This window comes from Staurois parvus, unplaced genomic scaffold (genome assembly GCF_062004578.1).
Source record: "Staurois parvus isolate SC_StPar_1 unplaced genomic scaffold, SC_StPar_1.0 ptg000153l, whole genome shotgun sequence".
Lineage (NCBI taxonomy): Eukaryota > Metazoa > Chordata > Amphibia > Anura > Ranidae > Staurois > Staurois parvus.
The window spans coordinates 20,109,021-20,133,319 of NW_028317949.1; the positions used below are offsets into that span (position 1 = coordinate 20,109,021).

Below are 24,299 nucleotides of genomic sequence, written 5' to 3' on the forward strand. Positions count from 1 at the left end.
AAGATCCCCATGGTCCCGTTTACATCTGCCACAAAGAGGCTCCTGGCATAGCCCCATCATACACATTTTAGCTGGTGTATAATGAGCCCTAAGTACAATATACATTTGTGAGATACGGTAAGAAACTGTGAGTGAGCTAAGATGGATAGACTGCAGAGCAGCTTCCCACTGGTCTTCCTCAAAAGCCCCCACATCTTGCTCCCAATGCCCACTAGCCCTATTTGGGTATTTTTCTAAGTAATCCGATGGAAGCTTGGTACAGCAGCGAGAAATAATCCCTTTAGTAGTTGTATCTGAGTTCAAATAATTGAAAATGGGGGTGGGGAGGAGTGCTATAAGGCTGACGGGTCTTGAGCGGCAATTGCATGTTTTAACTGTATGTAATAAAATAACATTGTTGACAGTAAATTATACCTGGATTTCAATGTATCAAATGATATGAGTTGACCATTGTCGACTATATGTTTCCCATGAGTTATCCCATAGGATTTCCAGGCAAAGAGGCAAATTGTAGCTTTGCCAGTTCTGGTAATGCCGCATTATTCTATATGGGACTATATGCGATGTGACCTGTAACCTGCTGCAGCTGCTTGACCTTGACCCAAATTTTATGTATTAGTCAATAGGTAGGGAAGGACTTATTTGGTTTACAAAAAGATTGAGTCTCAAGACCTTCTGGTAATGAGCCAGAGGCCGTACAATGTAACATCACTTGTAGAGTAGAATCATTAGCCGTGGCACTAGTGGTATCTACTTCCGCCATACCTTTAAACAGATGTTACACCTGGCTAGCCAGACAAAACAACCAGGGATTGGGCAAAGCTATCTCCCCTCTATCCTTAGGATAGCGCTAGGAAAGGAGAGGCTCAATATCAAATGCTCCACTGCCCCCTCAAAACAGTCAGAAAGACCATGCTCTATATTGCAGGACACCGTACCGCTCACAAAAAAAAACAAGCTAGGTAGAATGGCAAACACTGGGAAAAAAGTTTGAAGGTTCATTTTGAACAGTGGCATAACAGTGCCTAACAAGACAAATCCCAAAGACATTTGGTAAACTGAGTGTTCGCTTACCGACTGGGCCAGATTTCTGACACCCAGGTGCAAATGGATTGAATCGCACGTTGTTAACTGCCATTCAAATACTAGTGCTATTATTCAAATCTTACATCAAACGTGAGTAGCGCTCAGTATTACGTCAGCCTACAAATATAACTTCCTGGTGAGGAATGAACAAGGCATATCAGGCATCACGGCTTATCAAAGAAGGTATGGTGGCAAGAGTCAATCATCCGGATTGCGTGGACGACATCACAGTTGAGCTTCATGCATGTCCATGCAATCTGAGGCTGTGGCAACAGAATCAAACAAGTGCGTCTGATTATTGGCAAAGATTTTCAGGCGAGCAGGGTACAGCTTCACATATCTCAGTCTGCTCAGTCTGCTTGTCCTACTCTTCTCCCAAAGGCTGCAGCTATAGTGGAGTAGCAGGCCGCATAGGGGGGGGCAAGGGTGGAGTCCAGGGACCCTGTGATCTGCTGGGTGTAATAAAGCATGTCCCAGGAGCACTCCCTCCCCACAGGGTGGCTTGTCTTACCAGACTTTCCAGCAGCCTCCTTTATCTTATCACCTCCATGAACACATTGCGTCTGTGGAGTAGCGGCACCATGTTGGAAGTCCATGCCAGCCGATTCATCCCGGTTTTTATGGGTCATCATTGTAGGTAAAAAGCTCACCCCAAGTATGTAGAGGTGCCCCAGATCAGGACCGCTCTGCAGAAGCAACCGGAGCCTCAAAAATCTCTTTGGTACAGGATCGGTGATAGGTTTAGAAGCGGGAGCTCTGTGAAGCACAGCCGCTCACATGCCCTGCTTGGCCACGCCCCCTCATGCAGCACTTTACATATATATTGTACATTCATATCAGTCCCTAACCCTGAAGGGGCGTACAATTTAAGGTTACTAACTTACATTCATACATACACGTACTAGGGCCAATTTAGACAGGATCCAGGAGTGTGGGAGGAAACTGGAGTACCTGGAGGAAACCCACAAACATTTTTGGAAAATGTAGGAAAGAAAACAAATTTTTTTCTTTTTTTTACACAAGGTTGTTGATTAATAAGTTATTCCTAACACACATCATAAGCATACCTAAAATTACATCCCAAAACACATTGTGCTACTTTTCCCTCCTCACAGCCTAGTCACAAAGAAATGTCCAAACTCCAAGGAGTACCTTCAGGAGCTCCAGGGGCATAAATTACGCATCTAGTTTCCTGACTGCCTATCACATTTTTGGAAGCCCTGAAAGACTTCATTGGTTTGCCACAAAAAAAATTATTATTTTTTTACACAAAGTTGTCAGTTTACCAAGATATTTCTCACACACGGGATGGGCATACTTAGAATTGCAATCCAAAACACATTCTGCTAATTCTCCTGAGTAAGGCAATACCACACATTTGAGACTTTATCACTTTTTGTATTCTAAACATTGTACCTTGTGTATCACACAAATTAACCAATTGTATCAAAATCAATGTACTGTTATGGTCACCTCTATATGAGTGGGAATAGTGTATTGCAGGAACATAGTCAGTTGAACCTGCAGATGGGTCAGTTCATGCCACAGGCAGAGACATAGCCAGCAAACAGGCAGAAACACGGTCAATAAACAGGTTAGGGTTAGTACAGGTGGTAGGCAGAGGCAATACTGGTGTGATGATCAAGAACACTGTTGGTGGCTTACACTGGTCTGGTGACACCGGGACTAGTGTGGCAGCAATCAGGAATACTGCTGTTGACTTACACTGGTCTGGTGACATTAGGACTTGTGTGGCAACAATCAGGGGCACTGTTGCTGGCTTAAACTGGTGTGCTGATACCACGACTGGTGAGGTAGTAATGAGGAACACTGTTGCTGGCATACACTGGTCTGGAGACACTGGGACTGGTTTGGCAATGACCAGGGATAATATACCTGATGTGGCTGTATTCAGGGACACTGGGGCTGGTATGGTGGTGATCAGGGACACTGTAACTTGTGAGGTGGTGATCAGGGACAATATGACTGGTGTGGCAGTGATCAGTGTGACTGCAGGCATCATCCTGGTCTAACACTTGGCAACGTCATATGATGCCCACCCAGGGGGAAGTGGTTAAAGTTTTTTTGCCGATGTATTTTATAATTTATAGATAATGTATATCTAGGTGGTTTCAAGAGAGAGTGTAACCACTCAAAGTCAGTGAGCAGATGTTGGATTTGTCCTGTAAGATGAAGTTTTTTTTTACAATAAATGGTCGGTTGATGTTGTGTGAGCCAATCAACAGTTTTAGATGTAAGAGTGGCTATAAAAGATGGTAGTCCAGAACAAGGGAGAACAAAGTATCTTGCTTGTAGCCAGGGAGAAAGTGAAACAATGCCACCAACAAGAAATAGCAAAAGGTAAGTCTGGATTATCCAATAGAGACATTAATGGGCTTGGGTGAAAAGACAGAGAAGTGAGACTATGTAGTTTCATACCATACTGTATATGTAGAGGAGATACTGTAAGAGGGGAGAGTACATAAAGGGTGTGAAATGAATGTGCAAAACCCCAAAATAAAGCTCATAAATTGACAGGGGACATATCCTGTTCTATTCTATTCTATTTTACTCAAAGCCTTTGAACTTGGTCAAAGATGTGGGAAAGTAAGGCAGATACAGAGTTCAAAGTCTGACAAGCCCGCTAAACCTATATGTTTGGGTCTACACAGAGTTTTTAGTCTAAGTCTAAAGAATTTATTATGCCATCTAAATTGGGTCACTAGGAAACGTAAGGACCAGAAAAAAAATTCAGGAAGAGAGATAGGTATACTTTGAAAAAAAAAATAAGATTCTTGGGAAAATATCAATTTTAAGGCATTTATTTTGCCAAACCAAGGGATATTTACCAAGTGCCACAATTTCAGGATCTTGCATATGTTAGATATGTGGGGGCTGTAGTTAGAGAATAAATATCTGAGCGATGTTCTAGGTTGTCGTCCCCAAATAGGTAATACTCCTGTGTTTTCATTGGAAAGGAAAATTAGTTTGTAAAAGTGATAAAGAAGTGGGGGAAATGTGAAACATTTAGAGCTTCGATTTTGGACATGTTGAACTTAAAATTGCTAAACTGGCTAAAGCTTTTAAATTTGGACACAAGAGAGGGTAAGATAATATGTGGATGCTGGATGTACAATATATGATGGGCGGAAGGAATAGAAATCCTCTTGATAGAATCATTCTTACAATGACTTGAACTAGATGTTCAATAACTGAGATAAAGAAACGGAGACAGGGGGCATCCTTGCCTTGTACCAATGGAAATCTTGAAGGATTGGGATGTTGTACCGTTTGCCAGAAGCAAGGCCAAATGGGGCTGAATATAATGGTAAAACCTCCTATTTAGTTGCAAATATAACAAGTAAGGGTTAAAGCCACTGCCATGTTTTTGCCATTTGTCTGTGAGACAGACAGGGGCTCTAAAAAAAGGCATTTGACTGACAGAAATTTAAATTTTTCCCTACACTATCCAAAACTAAAGAAAAATATTTGACTGCAGACAAAAAAATATTTTACTGGCTTGTAACAGTCACAGAAAATCCTCAGTTTAAACAAAGCCACCAGCAAAGCCACTAATGCGCATATACTATACTATCAAAATGTAATTACAGTTTGCAGAACGTATATAATAATTTCTGAGACGAGCCGTGATAGCCAGTGGTGCTAAATATCAAAGAACCTTAAAAAGGTATGCCTGTATATAATGAATGGTGCTCCTTTACATCAGCCCACACAAGTCTTTCTTTTGAAAGGGGAATATTTTCTCATCTGATTGCCATTTAATGATCTTGTTTTAAAGATGGCTTGTTACGCGTACATTTAGTTATGGTTCATGTGGAAGTATTGCCTTTCCGGGCAGGTACAGGTACATTTAGCTGAGGTTCATATAGAAGGCATACTTCACCTCATTCTGAATAAAGCAACTGTAGCCTGCAGCAGAATCCCAGTCATTTTCATGTTCTAGAGAGAGAAATGTCACATTTGCATCCTCCCTGCATGGTCAATTGGAAGCATAAAAAGAGAACCACTGATGTGCTCTATTCTAACAGGTTAACCTGGCATTGCCATTCTTCATTGTAGTAAGACATTTTAAGAGATGTGTGACCTATCACATGATTGATGTTACACTGCTAGTACAGCATATATTTTACAGTGGATTTAGTTGTCTTCTGTACTACAGGAGTAATGATACTGTTGAAGCTGCGAGAGAGTGAATCTATTCAAAGGTAGATAAATTGAAGAAGTGCAGAATAGCTAATTTACTATCTAGTTGGCTAGAGAATAAAAAAAAGAAAAGAAAATCAGGGTGCTGGGTGTTTCTATTTTCAGCTGTGCAGTTTATCTGCCATCTGAGGCTTGTACAGTCTGAATATATTTATGCACTATAACTATAAAGAAAAAGTGTTGTCCCCCAGGACAGAAAGTGTGTTAGAACTACAGAACACCTTCCCCTCTTTTCATAGCCATAACATAGGCGGTGTTCTGTAGTCCTCAGAGGTGAACTGGGTATTGGTGACAGTGGCCAGGATTTAATTCCACAATAGGCAGAGAACACAGAAAATTAGGAGCTCACTTGATTTTTTTTATCTACATGCAACATTTTTTAAAGAGATAAAACATGGGAAATTGTCAATGTTATAGAGAAATGTACATAAAGTGGTTGTAGAGGCAGAAGGGTTTTTTTTTTTACATTAATACATTCTCTTCATTAAGGTAAAAAACCTTCTGTGTTCAGTAGCCCCCCCTCCCCCATACTTACCTGAGCTCAATTTCGATCCAGAGAGCAGCACACGGAGCCTGGCTCGGGATCGAGCCCACATGAGTGCCCCCATAGCAAGTGAAGGAGTAAAGAGTGCCAGCAGGGGGACAGCATAAAAGGAGGATCAGGGCTAATCTGTTTAACCACTAGCTGCCCAAGCCAATTCTGACAATTCTGTCATACAATGACAGACATCTGCAAATACAAAATATCTGCATTTTTATTTTTGTTAGAAAATTACTTATACCCCTAAACATTGTATATATATATATATATATATATATATATATATATTAAAGTGGAGTTCCACTCACTCTGTAAAAAAATAAAAGTCAGCAGCTACAAAAACTATAGCTGCTGACTTTAAAAAACAGTCATTCACCTGTCCCGCGATCCCGCGGTCTCCTCCCCACAACTCGTTTCACCAGCCATCTGGTGTTCCAGGCAGCGGCATCTTCAGTGTGGGCACCTGGCTGTAACAGCTTGCGGCTTCACTGCTGGGTGTCCACTGCGCATGTGCGAGTAGCACTGCTTTTCCTGAATGGCCCCGTAGTCTTCTGGGACCTGTCACATGTCCCAGAAGACTTCGGGGAGGAAGGGTAGGAGGACAACTTCTGCTTTCGATCGCCTGGGCGATCGCAGCGGAAGTGGGAGCAGGTACCTGTCAATTTCGGGTACCTGCTCCCCAAAGGTGCCAATCTTTAATGGGGAGCAGGGGACCAGCCTTTAAAGCGGAACTTCCCCTCTTGGGCGAAACTTCGCTTTAATGAATTTTAGTGAACACAAACACAATGTAATACCCATTTATTCGAAAAATATAAAATATGATGTTATGCCAAGTAAATAGATACCAAACATGTCACACTTTAAAATTGTACACGCCTGTGGAACGGCAACAAACTCATGGGTTAATAGTTTAGAGTTACACAGGAGGTCTGGCCCTAAAATTATTGCTCTCACTGTGATGTTAACAGACAGTGATTCCTCACATGTGTGGTGTGATCACTGTTTACATATGCGTGCAGGACCGACACGTGCGTTCACCTTTGTGCATCGGCATGGGGGGACAGGGTCACTTAAAAAAAAGTTTTATTTTGTTATTATATATTTCATTTCTTTTTTTCACTTTTATTGCTATCAGAAGGGAAAAACAACATTCCATGTGATAGCATGACCCATGACAGCTATTCTCTGTGGAGTGTTCTGGGGTCTATTAGACCCCAGATCTCTCCTCTGTCCTCCAAAGCAGCAGATCAAATCAAGATCAGTTTAATCTGCTGCTTCCCAAGTCGACAACAGCTTGTAATCAAACAAACTGAAACCAGAAGTGACAAAATCCTTGTTGTTTCCAGTTTCTGATGTCACACAGTGGGAGGAACAACATCAGTTCCTCCCACTGTGTCTGATCAGCAGATCGTGAATGCAATCTCAGGCTCCTGCAGACTCTCAGGATAGCTGTCTGCCTATATTTCATACAGGCAGGCAGTTCCTTGAGAGCAAGAAGATCAAAGGACTATGAGGGCGCTCACCAGCACCCTCGTAGTTCATTGAGAACTACATGCCATCAGCTGTAACGGCCAATAGCACTTGCAGGCATTCTTCCACAGGAAACTGTGAATAAATAAGGCAGCTGTGTGGGCAGAGCCCTGCACAGTCACGCTGTTTTCAAAATGTGACAACAGGGAGAGGGTCCCCCGTTCACTGTTACAAGCAGGGGGGATCGGGGAAGAGGGTACAGATGCTGAAACATTTTAAATATTCCACCCTAAAAATGGGTGTAACAAGTAAAATGTTCCAAAAGGTGAACATATTCTTTAATATTAGGCAGTGGTGTTCAATCAGAGATTATTCCAGTAACTGCATATACTAGGTACAAGCATATGTATAGATGCCTGTCTATTAACCACTTCCAGACCGGACACTTTTACCCCCTTCCTGTCCAGGGCAATTTTCAGCTTTCAGCGCTATCACACTTTGGATGACAATTGCCCGGTCATGCAACACTGTACCCAAATGAATTTTTTACCATTTTTTTGACACAGATAAAGCTTTATTTTGGTGGTATTTATTCACCGCTGGGATTTTAATTTTTTTTGCTATGTAAATGAAATGTCCAAAAATTTTGAAAAAAAAGTGTTTTTTTAATAAAATTTTGCAAATAAATAATATTTCATCATAAATCTTTGCCAAAATTTATTCCGTTGTCTTTTTAGTAAAAAAAAAAATCCAAATTAGTTTATAACCAAAAATTATAATTTTTAAACATTTTTTTTTACATTTTTATTTTATTATTTTATATTATTTTTTTTTTTTTTTTTTTACATACTGTCACCCTAGCAGTACAGTGTCACCATGGTAACACTGTACTACTTGTGGGGGGTGATGAAGATTTGTTTTTTTTTTTACTCTGATTGCTTTTACACCCATATAGGATGTAAAAGCAATCATTTCTGTTTCTCTCTGGCTGCATTCTTGCACTCATTGAGAAGTACTGAGTGAGCTGTGATTGGTCACAGCTTGTCACATGGTACAAGGCTGTTGTGAATAGCCTTGTACCATGTGACCTCTGTGATCATTCACAGATTTCACACGTAGTAAGCAATGATGTCACAAGTGACATCTTGCTTACTAGTTTGCATTTGATCACTGATTGGCCAATCAGTGATCACATGATCGAGACCTCGTACAGAGGTCCCGTCCGACGATCAGTGTTTCACTGTGTCCGGAGGACACAGCGGGCACTGGATCGCGGTGCTGTGCACTCCCAGGGAGCGCGCACAAGCAGGGTGCTGGGAGGCCGTTTAGAAACGGCCACCCGACCCTGCACTGCCACCGTCCGCCGTTTATATGCAACAGCCGGTCGGGAAGTGGTTAAACCTTACCAAAAATTAAATGGGATTTCCCTGCATCTACTAGCCATGGTGATGAAAGTGATCAGAACAGGAAGTGATGAAAAGTTCTCCCAGTGTGTGACACCAGTAAATATACCATCAGCAGTCCTAACCCCTGCTCCCAAAATTTTTATATCTTTAAAAAAGAGCCTATTTCCAAATCAACAACAATTTTACCATGGCATTGGGTTGATTTACTAAAACTGGAGGGTGCAAAATCTGGTGCAGCTCTGCATAGAAACCAATCAACTTCCAGGTTTTATTGTCAAAGTTTAATTGAACAAGCTGAAGTTAAAAGCTGATTGGCTACCCTGCACAGCTGCATCCGATTTTGCACTCTCCAGTTTTAGTATATCAACCCCACTGCTTTTTGTTTTAATAGAAAGTCTGAAGATAATTTATATTGTTTATTTTGTTGTAGAGGAAAGTGAATGAAATTTTTCTTTCCTAGATCAGCATATTACTGTGTATTGCCTACATTGAGAAAGATTGCTATAAACAGGACTGCCATAATTCTGAAAAATAACTTTGGCTTCATAGCCATGTGATATAATGTTTGCTTAGTCCATAAAGCCACCCTGTGATTTTAGCATGCAAAAGCAGTCGGTGTTCTGCAGTGGTTTGAATTTTATTAAAATTACTATTCCGTACAGGAAAACCCTGAATGACAGAAATGCTTAGCATAATTTGCTGTGTTTACTCTGTCTATTAGCCATATAATATATGGGAGGTGCTTGTTCATTAGTAAATGACTGGTTTACTTTTCTTATAGTACACATATTTTACCGACTATGGCTCCAGGATTCCTATACTTAGTTAACAGCATGTTGGATGGGGTACTACCAGGGGCGGACTGACAACTCATGGGGCCCCTGGGCAATAGGGGATCATGGGGCCCCTGTGTCCTTGCCCAAACTCAAAAAAGCCTATGAAAAAGGTACCAGGGGCATCTCATGGGGCCCCCTATTGACCCCAGGCCCTCGGGCAGTGCCCGAGTTTCCAAATGGTCAGTCCACCCGTAGGTACTACTCAAAGACCTTCCAACCCAGCTCATTTCTCTTTGGACTTTATCTGTATAAACTGTTGGTGGAACATACACTATGCAGTCCTATTAGAATGTCCCATGTAAACAATGTACTTGTCTTATTTCTGGCATGTTCTAGTATTTCTAAGTGACTAAAAGAAGATGAGTTTTTCTGGCAATTCGTATATGTAAGTTGGTTTTCTTCTATAAAATGTAGCTTTAGAAAGGAAAAAGAGCTTTGTTCACAGGGTGAAAAAGCTTATGTTGGAAGATAATCCATGACAGCAAACACTGTGACTGTTAGAGTAGTTTAGTTCCTAAATAAATGTGAACTGCTTCTAATATTGGACTTTGATTTGTGGGTCTGAAGCTTAGAGATTTACTTCTGTTCATTATTTTAGGAAAAAGAGAATTCTCCTAAAATAATGTGTAATATAATAACGTATAAAAGGCAAATCACAGCCCTGGGGAACGATACATGCTGTATGTATGTTTTTATATTTATGGTTGCTTTGTCATTGCCCTTAAATAGAATACAGCTTCTCAAGTAATACATTTTAGTATGACTGCTGTGCAATGCACAAAAGTGTCATCTAGCTGCTTCTGTAGTCTGCATCATGAATGGGCAGTGATTTGCTGTTTTCTGAAAAAATGCAAGATTCTTTCATCAGAGTACCTCCTCCATCATAAATAGAAGTTTTTAGTTAAAAAAAACTGTAGATAAAGAAATGTTAGTACATATCCTTAACCAGGGGCGGACTGACAACTTATGGGGCCCCTGGGCAATAGGGGATCATGGGGCCCCTGTGTCCTAGACCACACCCAAACCACACCCAAAAAAGCCTATGAAAGGTACTAGGGGCATCTCATGGGGCCCCCTACTGACCCCGGGCCCTCGGGAAGTGCCCGAGTGCTCAAATGGTTAGTCCACCCCTGTCCTTACCAGCTTCCATACTGAAGGGGCTGACATCACTATCATTCCAGCCAGAACACAGGGAATGCTAAGTATCATGCTCACGCCAGAAACATTTTCTTGTGAGATTTGGAATGCTCCATATTTCCCAGGATCTTGCAAGTAGGATAATCATCTTGTCACCTTAGATGCCATGGGTAGAAGCCAGAGATAAAGAAGACCTTGTGTCTTTACTACATGATCTATTTTCACTGGTAGGTTTAAATGTGTGTGTGTACAGGGGGGCATCGCTGCATGTGAGAGTACTATGCTGGTTTTGCAGTGACCACATATAGTGGTAGCTCTAACACTGCACCACAAATTGTCCTTGTCCTGTAGTCCTTGTCCTGCGATCCCCCGATCCTTACCTTGTTCTGCAATCCCCTAATGTCCTCCCGCTGTGCCTCCGGCCAATGCTGGCATCCATCTTCCGGGTTCCCTTCTCTGCAAGCGTCACGATGCAGGGGGGCGGAACGGGTGGGAGATTCAAAAAAGTAAAAACATGACATACACACAATACATTGTAATCTGTTAGGATTACATTGCTGTATCAAACCGTTTCACCTAAATTTTGTCCCTAGTGCTTTGTCCAGTGCCCTGCCTGCACTTTTACCGTTCTTTCTGCCTGGAAACTTGAGAACGTCCATGGCATCCAAACAGTGTTCCTTTAGGTCAAAAGCGGTTTTAGAAAACAGTGATAGTGAATTTGAATCACTTGCAGAATTGAGCGATAGTGATTTGTGGGGAAATTCATCATCAGACACTGAAAATGGTGACAGCGATGATTCTGTGACTGAGATCAGTGATGTGCGAACTTGGTGCTCTATTTCAAATTTCAGTGCTTTTGGTTTGATTACATTATTGAATTAAATTTATTATTATATTATTATTTTTTACAATCATTTGTTATATAATAATTTATCATTTCCTGTTTCAAAGTTTATCATACCCGGGATGTTTACTAGACTCTTATTTGGACATATTTAAGAATATTCCTAAGAATTACAGGCCTACAGTATAAGACAACAAATTTCCATGCAAAACAAATGTACCACTTTGACATTCAAAAATATTGACATAATTAGACCGCCAGGGAGGCAAAGGCGGACTGACAACTCATGGGGCCCCCGGGCAATAGGGGATCATGGGGTCTCTGTGTCCTTGCCCAAACTAAAACAAAACTATAAAAAAGGTACCTGGGGCATCTCATGGGGCCCCCTACTGACCCCGGGCCCTCGGGCAGTGCCTGAGTTTCCAAATGGTCAGTCCGCCCTTGCAGGGAGGTTAAATTTAAATGGCAAAGTAAGGCTTTGTGGGCCCAAGGAGCAGGAGCCCATTTGCCATTGTGGATTCTGGGACCCCCTGTTATTTGGCCCAGTTGATGAAGAGGCAAAAAGGGGTGATGCAGTAGGAGAGTATAGATAGGGTCACAAGCCTGGTCTTCTGATGTAATCTGTGGGATTGAGGTGTCACTTTGATTTGCACATAATGTCAGTGCCAGCAAACCTGCAAATGTTAAAAAAGGTAAATATTAATAATTACCCAGTCCTTATTAATACCATGCCTACTGAGGCATGGTCTTGGAAGGTAGGCTGCTCCCACATTTCATTTCAGCATGCTACACGTGTATTGCAACATCCTGTTTGGTTTTCCATAAATTGGCATCCTTTTTTTAGAATGCTCAATGTTTGGGGACTAGTGGTTAAGAAACTAGAGGGAAGTTAACCATGCAGGAATGATCCTACTATCCTTAGGCACCTTTGCTGTATAGAACCTCCCTAAATAAAAGTGGTCCTTTCAAGTCACCATTCATGCATACAGCTACGGGGAGAGCCTGGGAGTATTGACGAGCAAATGTGCTTGGGTTCAATTGTTAGGCTATTCTTCTAATAGTAAATTCAAGAAACTATGAACCTTATTAAATCCAATGATGGGCAAATTGTGAAGATTATTTCTGGCCATTTTCAAGGTTAATAGGCAAGGGATTGTGAAACAAATGACTTGGAGAGCTGGGCATTGGAGGGCATGTAATCACGCAAAAATAAATAATAAGTAAATAAAATAACACATTTTAAAAATATTATTCAGCAAGGAAATAAACCTCCTTAGTATTCAACTATGAGGAAACATGGGAAAAACACAAACCATTAAATGGTTGGAAGATACCTTTAAGCAGTGTAAGGTTTTCTAGAACAATATGATTCCCACAGACAGCGCCAGCGACACCTTATTCTGGCAGCACATATTTACCATGTGTAATAGATGGCAGACCAACGGCGATGGCAGGAGGAGGTAATGATGGCATTAGCAGAAAATGTAGTTCCTCTTCCAAGTGAGCATTTTTCAGGTTCTGTAATTTTTCCTCTGTATCGGGGATCCAAAAGGTGGAAAACTAGTAATGGTCCCTCTTGTTTATTGCTCAAATCCTGAGCAAAAAAAAAGAAGCTGCAAGAGGGGCCCAGAAGGTAACTTGTAGATGGCATAAACAAAAAGGTAGCTCTGTTTTCTCTGAACACAAATCTATGTAACCCATCACAATGCAATTCAAAGTAACGTAGCACAACACAGCATGATGATTAAGGGAAGAAAGGGGTACATTTCACACTCTGTAACCCGCCAAAATGTGATGTAGCGCAATACAGCACTGTATATGGCAGTAGCTATTTCTCCCTTAAATTTTCATTTAGTTGTTCCTATCAACTTCAACTTTCACACACTAACAAAACCTGGGAACCTGTAATTTTAAAGGGAGTGAAATGGCACATTAAAAAAGCTCCAACTATTGGCCCTTCTAAGCCAACTGACAACTCTTTAAAAGCCAGGGATTTCATAATTGGTAATTGGTTGCTATAGCTGCTAACAGTTGCAATTTCTTACCATTTATCCAAACTGTTGGAAAAATTTGGGTTTTTGCCTGCAGCTTATCCATAACCAGGTGGCATGCTAAACACACCAATGGCTCAGGCTTTTGAGGGAGATAATTGTGATCAGACAAGGTTTTCTAACCTGTCCAATCACTATTTCCCCCCTGATAATCCTCTGCTCTAGGAATGAAGTGCATATGGGCATTACATATAGGGCAGCATCAAAGCTGGTTATACTGAACATGTAATCATTTAAATTCTTCCTTTTCATGTAACTTGAAAAATTAAGAAAATCTAAATAGCTGCTATGGTTTGCAAGAATAGCTTTTATAGACAGCTAAACAACACCCAGACTCTTCATACTTAAAAACAGGAAGCGTATACACAGTAATTAAAGTAGTATTCTCGCCAGAAAGTCAAAATACTTGTTAAATTCCCTAAGAGAGCCAAAGCCATTGCACTTAGTTGCACTGAAATCTGACAGGGGTTGGAGTGTTAACAGATAGCTAGCCCTGCTTCCTGCCACAGCTGTCCAACAACAGCGAACAATCGAGGTGGAGTCTTGACTGACAGTGCAGGAGGAGAAGGGATGTGACGAGCACCACACAGCCAGCACCACCTTCCTCCTAAGCTGTCAGAAACAGCCCTGTGCCTGCTACTGTAACCTGCTGGGAACTCTGACACTGAGTCTGCACAGCCTCTGCCCCTGCTCTTCCTAAGCTGTCAAACACAGTCATGAGCCTGCTGCTCTCATCTGCTGGAAACATTGAGCCTGCTGGCTTGGCTTGCTAGTTCAGAGCTTGCTAGTTGTGGCAGGACTAGCTTGTTAGTTTGAAGGAGTGATGTAGTAAGACTGTCAGCACCCATCATAGGCTAACAGATAATACACTTGTCCGAGAGATGCTAAAGTAATATCTAGCAGCTTGTGTTGTTGTGTGCTTGTGTTGTTGTGTGCTTGTGTGGTTGTGTGCTTGTGCTTTTTTGTTAATGGCAGCACTGCTCTGTATATTAAAGTATACAAGCCAACAGTCTTACTACTCTACTCTATATCCCTGAATCGCTGGTGGCTGAGACAGTATTTTTTTTATCACTGGCAAAATTTACTTGCAAAGAAAATGGTAGAGGAGATCAGAGGGGGAACAAGGGCCAGCTGAAAGATTACATAACAAACTTCAGAATGATAAGGGGTCACAGGCTTCAATGCCAGCTGTAACTTGCCTATGGGAACATGAAAGAATGTCAGCGGCACTCCCCTTAGCTCTTCTTGATGTATTTTTATTTATATCAATAAATTAACTGAGGACAGTGATATCTCCACCCATAAACCAGCCTTCCTTGATGCTTTTCACCCAGGGGCGGACTGACAACTCATGGGGCCCCCGGGCAGTAGGGGATCATGGGGCCCCTGTGTCCTTGCCCAAACTCAAAAAAGCCTATGAAAAAAGGTACCAGGGGCATCTTAAGGGGCCCTCTACTGACTCCGGGCCCTCGGGCAGTGCCCAAGTTTCCAAATGGTCCCCTGTTTTCACCACTGCTGGCTTGCTGGCTGTTTTTTGGGTGCAGATATCGCTGTATGCAGTTGATTCATTGATTTTTTTAGAAATACTGAAAGAAGAGCTAAGTGGAGTTCAGCTGACATTCTTTCATGTTCTCAATGGAGAGAGAAGACAGAGTATTATGGCCACCATGTACAAGAGAGGTCAATTTTTATTGGTGCTATGGATCTGTGTGTGTGTATTTCATGCAGTGGTGTATTTATGTTTCATACTGCCCTAGGCAACACAAAAATCGGTGCCCCCCACAGAGAGAGCCTGACATTAACCAACAACACCCCTGCCTCCCACCCGAGAGAGTCTTCCACTACAACTGCCCTCCATACACTAGCCACCATCCCCCCTGGCGAGATAGAGAAAGACACTCACCTTCACAGCTACGGACATCCCCGGGAATGAGAGTTGGGCTGTGCATACACTGTCATGAATACCGCAGCCTCTCTCGAAACCCACTAGGTTCCCCATGCCGAGTGTGTCCCTTTTTCCGTGGGGCAGTGCTGCCCCCCTGAAAAATGCTGCCCTAGGCAAATGCCTTGTTTGCCTTGTGGTAAATACACCCCTGGTTTCATGCCTATAGGAACCCCCGTAGTTTGGTTTTCAGCTGGAAGTGGAGCTGCAACTAGCACTGACAGACATAAATATTTTTTTTCTAGACCACAGAACAGATTTGAATGAATCCAAGTGCAACATGCGCTGGGTGCCATGGAAGATATAACAAGTATTAGCACCTCTGGTGAGACTTTAGGAATAATATTTTTTTTCACTATTTTGAAGCATTTCATGCATACTTGCAGTCAAGTGAACTGCAAATATTAGTTTTGTTCTTGGATCTTTTGCTACCCTGTTTTTCCCCTTTTATTGAGTAGCTTATCTCTGTTTTATGTGCATGTTCTCAGATTACAGCAGCTTCTAATTGCATTTTATCTCTAACAAAAGAAGTTAAGGAGACACTGTCTCCTGATGCTTAGCTTCTGTAGAACAGAAACACGGATCTTACAGAATTACACAGAGCAGCATAAATCATTCAACATGAGCACATATGCTAGCATTTCACTATTATTAACATGTATACGAATTGTTGTTTTATTGCATTTAAAATGTACTTTTCTTAATAGCCATTAGCACTATTATTTTTTTTTATGTTTTGCTAAGTGTTTGTACCGTTCCGTTCCTTGAAGAGTCACTAAATGTAAAACAACAGTTCATTAATTAACTTTTTGAATTTATTGGGCTACACATGGAATTACAATACATTCGATTCCTTTAGAAATTTTGCAGTGTTTAAAGATAATAGCAAAATGTGTTAAATAAGTCAACCTAATAGCTTTTGTGGCACAGTAAGAAAATATCTACACTGACCCATAGCCAATCAGGGTGGGTTGGGTCATCAGGCATAACCCTTCACCCTATCCTGCTTATAAAATCGTGCTAGTGTCTGTTTGCATCCCAGACGGGACAGATCTCTTTGCTGGGTAGGTCGTTAAAGTATATGTCAAGGTAAAAAAAAATATGCAATACATGCACATTTTGCTATGTTAAAGTGCAAGTACATAAAAATACCTGCTGATCTGCAAGAAACTCACACAACCCCTAATTCCTGTTGTAGACTGACAACTGGGGTGGCTAATTACTTTCCTTGGGAGAACGCAGAAAATAAGCACTGGGCAAAGGACAACTCTGTATTTCTAACATTATAAATAGGTAATTTTTCACTTCAAACAAAATGCTTGGTGTATTAAATGGCGTTTTCAAACCAAAAGGGAACAAGTTAGAGACGTTTTTGTATAGAGATTACATACACTTTAACAACAAGACAGTTGCTTGATTTTTTTATCATCTTTACACATCACCACAGGGAAACCTAGGGACTATTTTCTTAAACTATTTTTTTCTTCGGAATTTTTATAATGTATTGCAGCTGTGTTGCAATAAAAGACAATGACAAAAGCATTTGTTTTTGTTATAAGGCAACCCCATTTGTCACTAAATTATCAATTCCTCTGAGTTGTGTTTTGTGGTTCAGAGTGACGCCATCTTTTTAATTAAAATTAAGTTGAATAAATATAAAAAATAGGCAGCAGGTTGAAAAGTCCATCCAAACTCTCCACTTTTTCTCCTTATAGATTGATAAACAAGCATTTTCAACAAAAGCTGGCATGTTAAAGCGGAGCTGCACCCAAAAGGGGAAGTTCCGCTTTAAGGACTGCTCCCCCATTCCCCATTAAGGATTGGCAACTTTGGGGGGCGGGGGGGGGAGCAGGTACCCGAATTTGACAGGTACCAGCTCCCAATTGCGGTTGGACCGCCTAGGCGATCGGAAACGGAAGGTGTCCTCCCTCCTTCCCTCCCCATAGTCTTCTGGGACATGTGACGGGTCCCAGAAGACTACAGGACCATTCATGATGGCTGGGCTGGGCTTGTCGCATGCGCAGTGGGTACCCGTCTGTGAAGCCGCAAGCTGTCACAGCCGGATGCCCACACTGAAGATGCTGGCCTCCAGGAATCCAGGATGGCAGGTGAAACGGGCTGCGGGGGACACACCACGGGACAGAGGGACAGGTAAGTGGCTGTTTTTTAGAAGTCAGCAGCTACAGTTTTTGCAGATGCTGACTTTTATTTTCTGACAGGATGAGTGGAACTCTGCTTTAAATGTCTTAAAAGAAATAGACTGTACCTTTTATAATGGTAATGCAGCTAAGAGAATGTGCAAGAAAATGGTCACAACCAGGACCCATATAGAGTGCAAAAAAACACACACATAATCCCAAATACAAACTTACTGAAAGTGACTAAGTGCTGTGACTCTCAATATGCTAAAAATAAATAAACCTCAAGTGTCTATTGTGCCAATACAATAGGTCCCAATCTCTGGACCCACATAAATTGCAAACAATCCTCCACAATCCCAAATGGGGATAAAGTGATAATTCACAATCAGCTACAATTAATCAAATAGTGACTTGTGCTGATACATACACAAAATGAAAAACAAATATATAACACAAAGATGAAAACATATTCAAAAATAAAGTCCAAAAGTGCAAACAGCATGTGCAAAAAATACTGTGCAAAAATTGCAATATTGTGCTTCAATTTTCACTCCCGAATATATTTGTGCTTGTGCGTCACTCAGGTGGATCAATATCCATAAATGGCCAGATTGCCTCCTCACCTCCTTACTGCGCCCCTAAGGGCCTCAATGCTTTATGAAGACAACAACTCCACACCATGCAGCATCTCATGAAAATGGATCCAATGGCTCCACTCAATCTCAATTATGGTTCTCCATGGTCTGAGTTTCACTCTCAAGTTGTGGCAGGAGACTTCAATGTTTGTATGGATCCTCAGATGGATGTGACCTCTCCGGCACATAGAGAGGGTAGCAGGTCTCTGAAAAATTGAAAATGGCCGCCGCTGTCTCAGGAACCTCTCGTAACTATCCTCCATGAGGCCATTGAAGTTCTTGTGGTTGTAAAGGCAGGCGTCCCAATACTTTTGGCATTAAAGTGTATATATATATACATATATATATATATATATATATATATATATATATATATATTACATTCACATCAGTCCTTGCCCTCAATAAGCATACAATCCGAGGTCATTAAAGCTGGGTACACGTGGGCCAAACATCATCAGGAAACTGTTAGTTCAGCAGCAACAAGCTAACTTTTGGCCATGTGTACAGCTCTCTCTCTGACAGAACCTGGTCTCACGAATGAGCATGCTGGAAAACCAGCATCTGACTGGTATCTGATCAGTGCTGGCAGCCAATGGCTGTAATTGCTAATCAGTGGGTTTTAGCTGGGGGCAATCCCCCTGTCAGAACATAATAGCACAGCGGGGGAGATTGCTGAACTAACATTCTCTTGTGTTAGTACAGCTGTTGTCAGTTATTTTCAGTTCAACCCCGCTGGGTCTAACAGAAAAAAACTTCTTGTGTGTATCCCGCAATAATGTCATACATACATATATTAGGACCAAATTAGACAGGAACAAATTAACCTACCAGCATGTTTTTGGGAGTGTGGGAGGAAATCAGAGGAAACCCATGCAGGCACAGGGAGAACAATCAAACTCCAGGCAGGTTGTGCTATGATTGGGATTTGAATCACCATATTTACATTTTTCTTTTGTTGGCCAACAAATGTGTACAACAATTAACTTCTAGACCTTACTTGTTACTTCCCTGTTAGTACAGGAATTTTTCCCTGACAGCAACCTGTCCAGCTACTGATTCTTTCCCTGTGTATAATGAAGTTCAGGTTGACATCAAGAAAGATACTGAAGGTCAAAAACATGATGTCAAGGATAAAGTGAGGGCAGGAAAGATATCTGCTGCCTTAAGAGGAAGGTGACACTGATTTAGGAGACATACTACTGCTTACCATGATGAAAACAAAATTGAAAGAAACAAAACAAATCTGGACAAAGCAAATCTGGCAACCAGAGAGTATGGTAGCATTCAATGATCAGTTTTCTAGGATCCCTATTACTGATCCACAGTACACTGTATTGTTAACTTCTACTTTTACCAGTGTTGGCCAAACATCCAAAAGTTTCAACCACTAAATTTTAAACAACATTGTTACAAAACAGATTTAGCAAGTTAAATAGATAATGATTTCCAGAAAATCCAATATAAACATTCAATGGCCTTTAAACACGCCTGTTTTATTCTTGCTGTTTTAAATAATACCTAGCCACAGCCAAAACTTATTTTGAGAAATTTGGTTGTATGAGTATTGATTGAATTTGTTCATATTGAAGTGTCCGTATTGTTTCATATATGATCCTGGTTTGGTCTTAATGACTGTGTAAGTGGTATAGCCTATGTTATAGAAATTGGCTTTGTTTCCTATTTTGAATATAGCTGTGTAAACGAGGACAGATTATGTCTCTTCATTAACAGATAATTGGAAAACGTCAAGACTGCGGCAGCAACAAGCACGCAGCACAATAGCTTAATTGCTGTATAGTCCATGAACCTCTGTTAATCCTAATGTGTCCTGTGCACTTTGGTAATATTCTTTAGAATCTCTTTATAGAATTCATGTACCTTGAAGGACACTGCTGCAAAAATGCAGTTTGTAAGGACAGCCTGTTGTGCATCTAAAAAAACCTTCTGATTTAAGCGTCAGTCAGAGGGGGAATAACCCAAGAACTTGTTGTTATGAAGCTGAGGTTTTATTAAAAATGTTTTGACATTTATAGCGTTAGATATTTCCTGATACTAAGACGTTGCTTTTAACAATGTAGTGACATTGCAAGCTTTTTAAGTAATTGTATGCTCTTTTTTTGCTGCTATTTTCAAATAGCAGCAATTTCTAAATGTCATTCCTAATTCAATGTGCTGTACTAAAGCTGTTAACACTTTTGCGGGCAACATGTTAGATAAAGGACAACATTTAATCATTGGGCTTTTTATTTTCAGGTATTCTGTGGATCGACACACAGACATGGATAGGATATTCAACATCGATTCTGGAAATGGATCAATTTTTACATCCAAACCTCTAGATCGAGAGTCGTTCTTGTGGCACAATATCACAGTAATAGCTACAGAGATCAGTAAGTCAATTCTAAATGCCAACATTATCCCTGTAGTAATGAAGCAGGTCCTTGTTGAGTCAATCTTAAGAAATATACTGGACACTATGGCTGGGCTTGTTGAACACTAATTATTGCAGTAACATATCTACTCCTTGGTTATATGCAGGGATAAGTTAATCAACCTGGGCGCAGTTCATGGGCTATTTCTAGAACCAGTTGTGAAGCCTGAAAATTGCAAAATGTAATCTAAGTTCCACTGAAGTGTGTAGGGGTGGGGGCGAATCTTGAAAAATCAATTCTAGCCATTTTCAAGGCTAATAGGCAAGGATATGTCAAACAAAGGGTATAAGAACCTGGGCACTGCCATGGGAGACATGTACCAGTAAGCAGAAACAAAATGTAAAAATAGCTTACAGCAGGTAAAGAGTCCTCCTTTTTATGTGACTTTGAGGGCAGTGTGAGAAACACACCACAAAAACTGCTCAAAAATAGTTCCACAATCCCTGTTCCGGAGATGAGGCAGCTTTTATCCTCAAATACAAGTTATCTTACAATATTTCAGATATGGTAGCCACACATATTATATGGTGGTTTGTTTAATATCTAAGCAGCTTGATTGGGCTGCAGTGCAAGAGGAAGAGATGTCGCAGTTTTTATAATGGCATCAAAATCAGAGTGTATTTTGTTCAGAGAGAATGAGCAGAAATATTTTCCAGACTCACTACGCAGTATGCAAGCAGTTTTACTAGACTGTAATTTCAGATGGAGAGACAAGGTGGGTATTATCATGAAATTAACATTAGAATGCAGTATTTCAGAGACAGTAGTCAGAAATATTGTACATACTCAATGCACACTACTGTAGCAGCTTTAGTAGACCCCATTTTCATAGAGAGGGATCATACAGGTTGCATCATGATATAAATATAAAATTATTTTAGAGACTACAGCCAGAAATATTGTACAGACTTCATGCACACTATGTAAGCACTTCTACTAGACCACAGATGGAGAGACCAGGCAGGTTTCAATCAAGAAATTAAATCAGAGTGTATTATTTTAAAAAACAAAAAACAATTCTTGTACAGTTGAAACACACCATGTAAGCAGCTTTAGTACATTGCAGGTTTAGAGGGAGAGACTATGTTTAGATCAAGAAATGCAAATTAGAGTGTATTGTGTCACAGAAGAAAGCCAGAAATATTGTACTGACTTCATGCACAGTATATAATTTACTAGTTCTAGGCCCCAGTTTAACAAGGAGAGATCGGGCATGTAATCATGAAGTTACATAAAGAGTGTATTACTTGACAGAAATAATGCAGTAATATTGTACAGTTAATGCACTGTCAATGAAACTTTCTGTTTTAATCAAGACATCACACTTAGAGTGTACTATTTCACAGAAAAAAGCCAGAAATGTTATATTGACTCCAGACACAGCATATATACATTTTTCTACTAGGTCACAGGAGAAACCAGGTACTTTTGATCAATAAAATCAAAATTAGACTGTACTATTTCACAGAAAAAAAAGCCATAAAAATTTTACAGACTCCATGTACTGTACAGTATGTTAGACCAAGGGATCAAGCAGGTAATATAGTGAAATAAAATGTAGAGTGTCATTTTTAAGTCAGAAGCCAGAAGTATTGCACAGACTTAATGTACACTACGTCATCCTTTTTACTAGGCTGTAATTTCAGCGACAGAGGCCAGGCAGGTTTTATCATGAAAGAAAAAAAGTATAGTGTGTTATTTCTGAAACAAAAGCCAGATACGTTGTGCAGACTGACTACACACTATGTAATTTTTTTACTGGGATGTAGTTTCAAAGGTAGAGACCAGGCAGGTTTTATCATGATATAAAAAAATAGAATGTATTTTTTAAAAAACAAAAGCCATAAATAATGTACCGACTCAATGCACACTATGTCAGCTTTTTTATTATGCACAAGTTTCAGAGTGAGAGACTAGATATGAAATGCAAATTAGAGTGTATTATTTCAGAGACAATAGCCACAAATATTGTACATGCAATGAAGAGTATGTAAGCAGTATGAGTAGGCAACAATCTAATAACAATGTGTCAGGGCTCACCATCCTAGTCACCTCTTTGAAAAGAGACAAGGTGGTACAAATATCTTGAATCAGGAGCCACTAACATGGTGAAAGAAACTCACAAATATATGTTGATGGTGCAACTTCTGCAACATGGAGGTATCACATATCAGGCAGTTGCCAGGCAACTTGTGTTGCCTCTGCATTTCAGACAACATGCACTAGGTATGACCACCGAAAGTGGCAACGCACTCATCTGCTTTTCCTGTTTCAGGAACAATTTCATGCTGCTGAATCCAAAATAATGAAAACTCCAACTCTGTTTTACGTTACTTTTATTTTTTTGTTTTTTGTTTTTATAACAGTTGCGTTTATTGAAATTGTACAAAAGTATAACAAGGCAAGGTACATAAGAACAGGCAAAGTTAAGGCAGTCAGTATAAAAAACAATTCACATGGAATTCCAACGCTAAATATCATACAGAGTCAACTGAACATCCTTGACGAAACAAGGGGGGGGGAGGGGGGGTAGAAAGGGGAAAAGCTAAGAACAGAGAAACCCCCGAGAGGGCAGGAAGAAGAGTAAGAAAAAAACAGAGAGGGGGAGAAGAAGAAAAAGAGAGGCAAAGAAGAAAAGCAAATCTTAAACATAAACAATAACCAAGCAAGTACACAGTACAAACTGGACATACCCACAAGAGAATAAGCCAATTATTATACCATAAGGCCATGAGCCCCCACCCACCCAGTCCATATTTTATCAATTTAGCTGGACAATCACGGCTCATATAAGTAAGTTTGTACAATGGAAGCGCCCCATTGACTGCCGATTTCCATTCCGAGACTTTCGTCTGATTCCATTTCAATAGAATTTCTCTCCTAGCATAGTAAAAAGCATAGAAGACAAACAGTCTATTATGCTTAGACATCTCCGCAAGGTCCAAAAGGCCTAACAAAATAATCAGGGAATCCATGGGGATAGACAGTTTACTAACAGCATTAACAGTATCCAGCACCCCGGCCCAGAAGGGGAGAAGCTTGGAACATTCCCAGAACATATGGAGAAACGTGCCCACCTCCATATCACAGCGAGGCCATGTGGCTGATCTATCAGGATATATCACAGCCAAACGCCGGGGGGTGTAAAATACTCTATGGATAAATTTAAGCTGTATGAAGCAGTCCCTGGCCAAGATCATGGTAGGGAGGCACTGTAGAAGACAATCCTCCCAGTCATCCTCTGATAAAAAGGGAGGTCCATGTGCCATTTATCAAAGAGCTCCTGCATTCTAGGGGTAGAGAGTAGCATCAACAGGGAATGGAGAGCATATAACGGCTTAGGAAAATCCTCCAGTAACAGCAAATTTTCTAACAGATCCATCTGAATGGTCAGTGGAGAGGGAAATTGAGCGGCCACCACATGACGCATTTGTAAAAACTGGAAAAACACTCAGGCAGGCCATAATTACATTTGAGTTCGTCAAACCGAAGCAGGAAGCGGCAAGGCATAATATGGTGCAATGTTTTTATACCATATCGAGCCCACACCA

At 40.8% G+C, this 24,299-nt stretch overlaps 1 protein-coding gene across 1 annotated transcript in view; it reads left to right on the top strand.

Annotated features, from left to right (window-relative positions):
- The window catches only part of LOC149463736 (cadherin-6-like), a 483,303-nt gene that overhangs the window by 418,900 nt on the left and 40,104 nt on the right, over positions 1-24,299 (top strand). Inside the window, exon 8 of the mRNA XM_089674844.1 lies at positions 20,570-20,706. Within this exon, the coding sequence (XP_089530970.1) occupies positions 20,570-20,706 (137 nt within the window). The remainder of the gene's footprint in view (positions 1-20,569; positions 20,707-24,299) is intronic.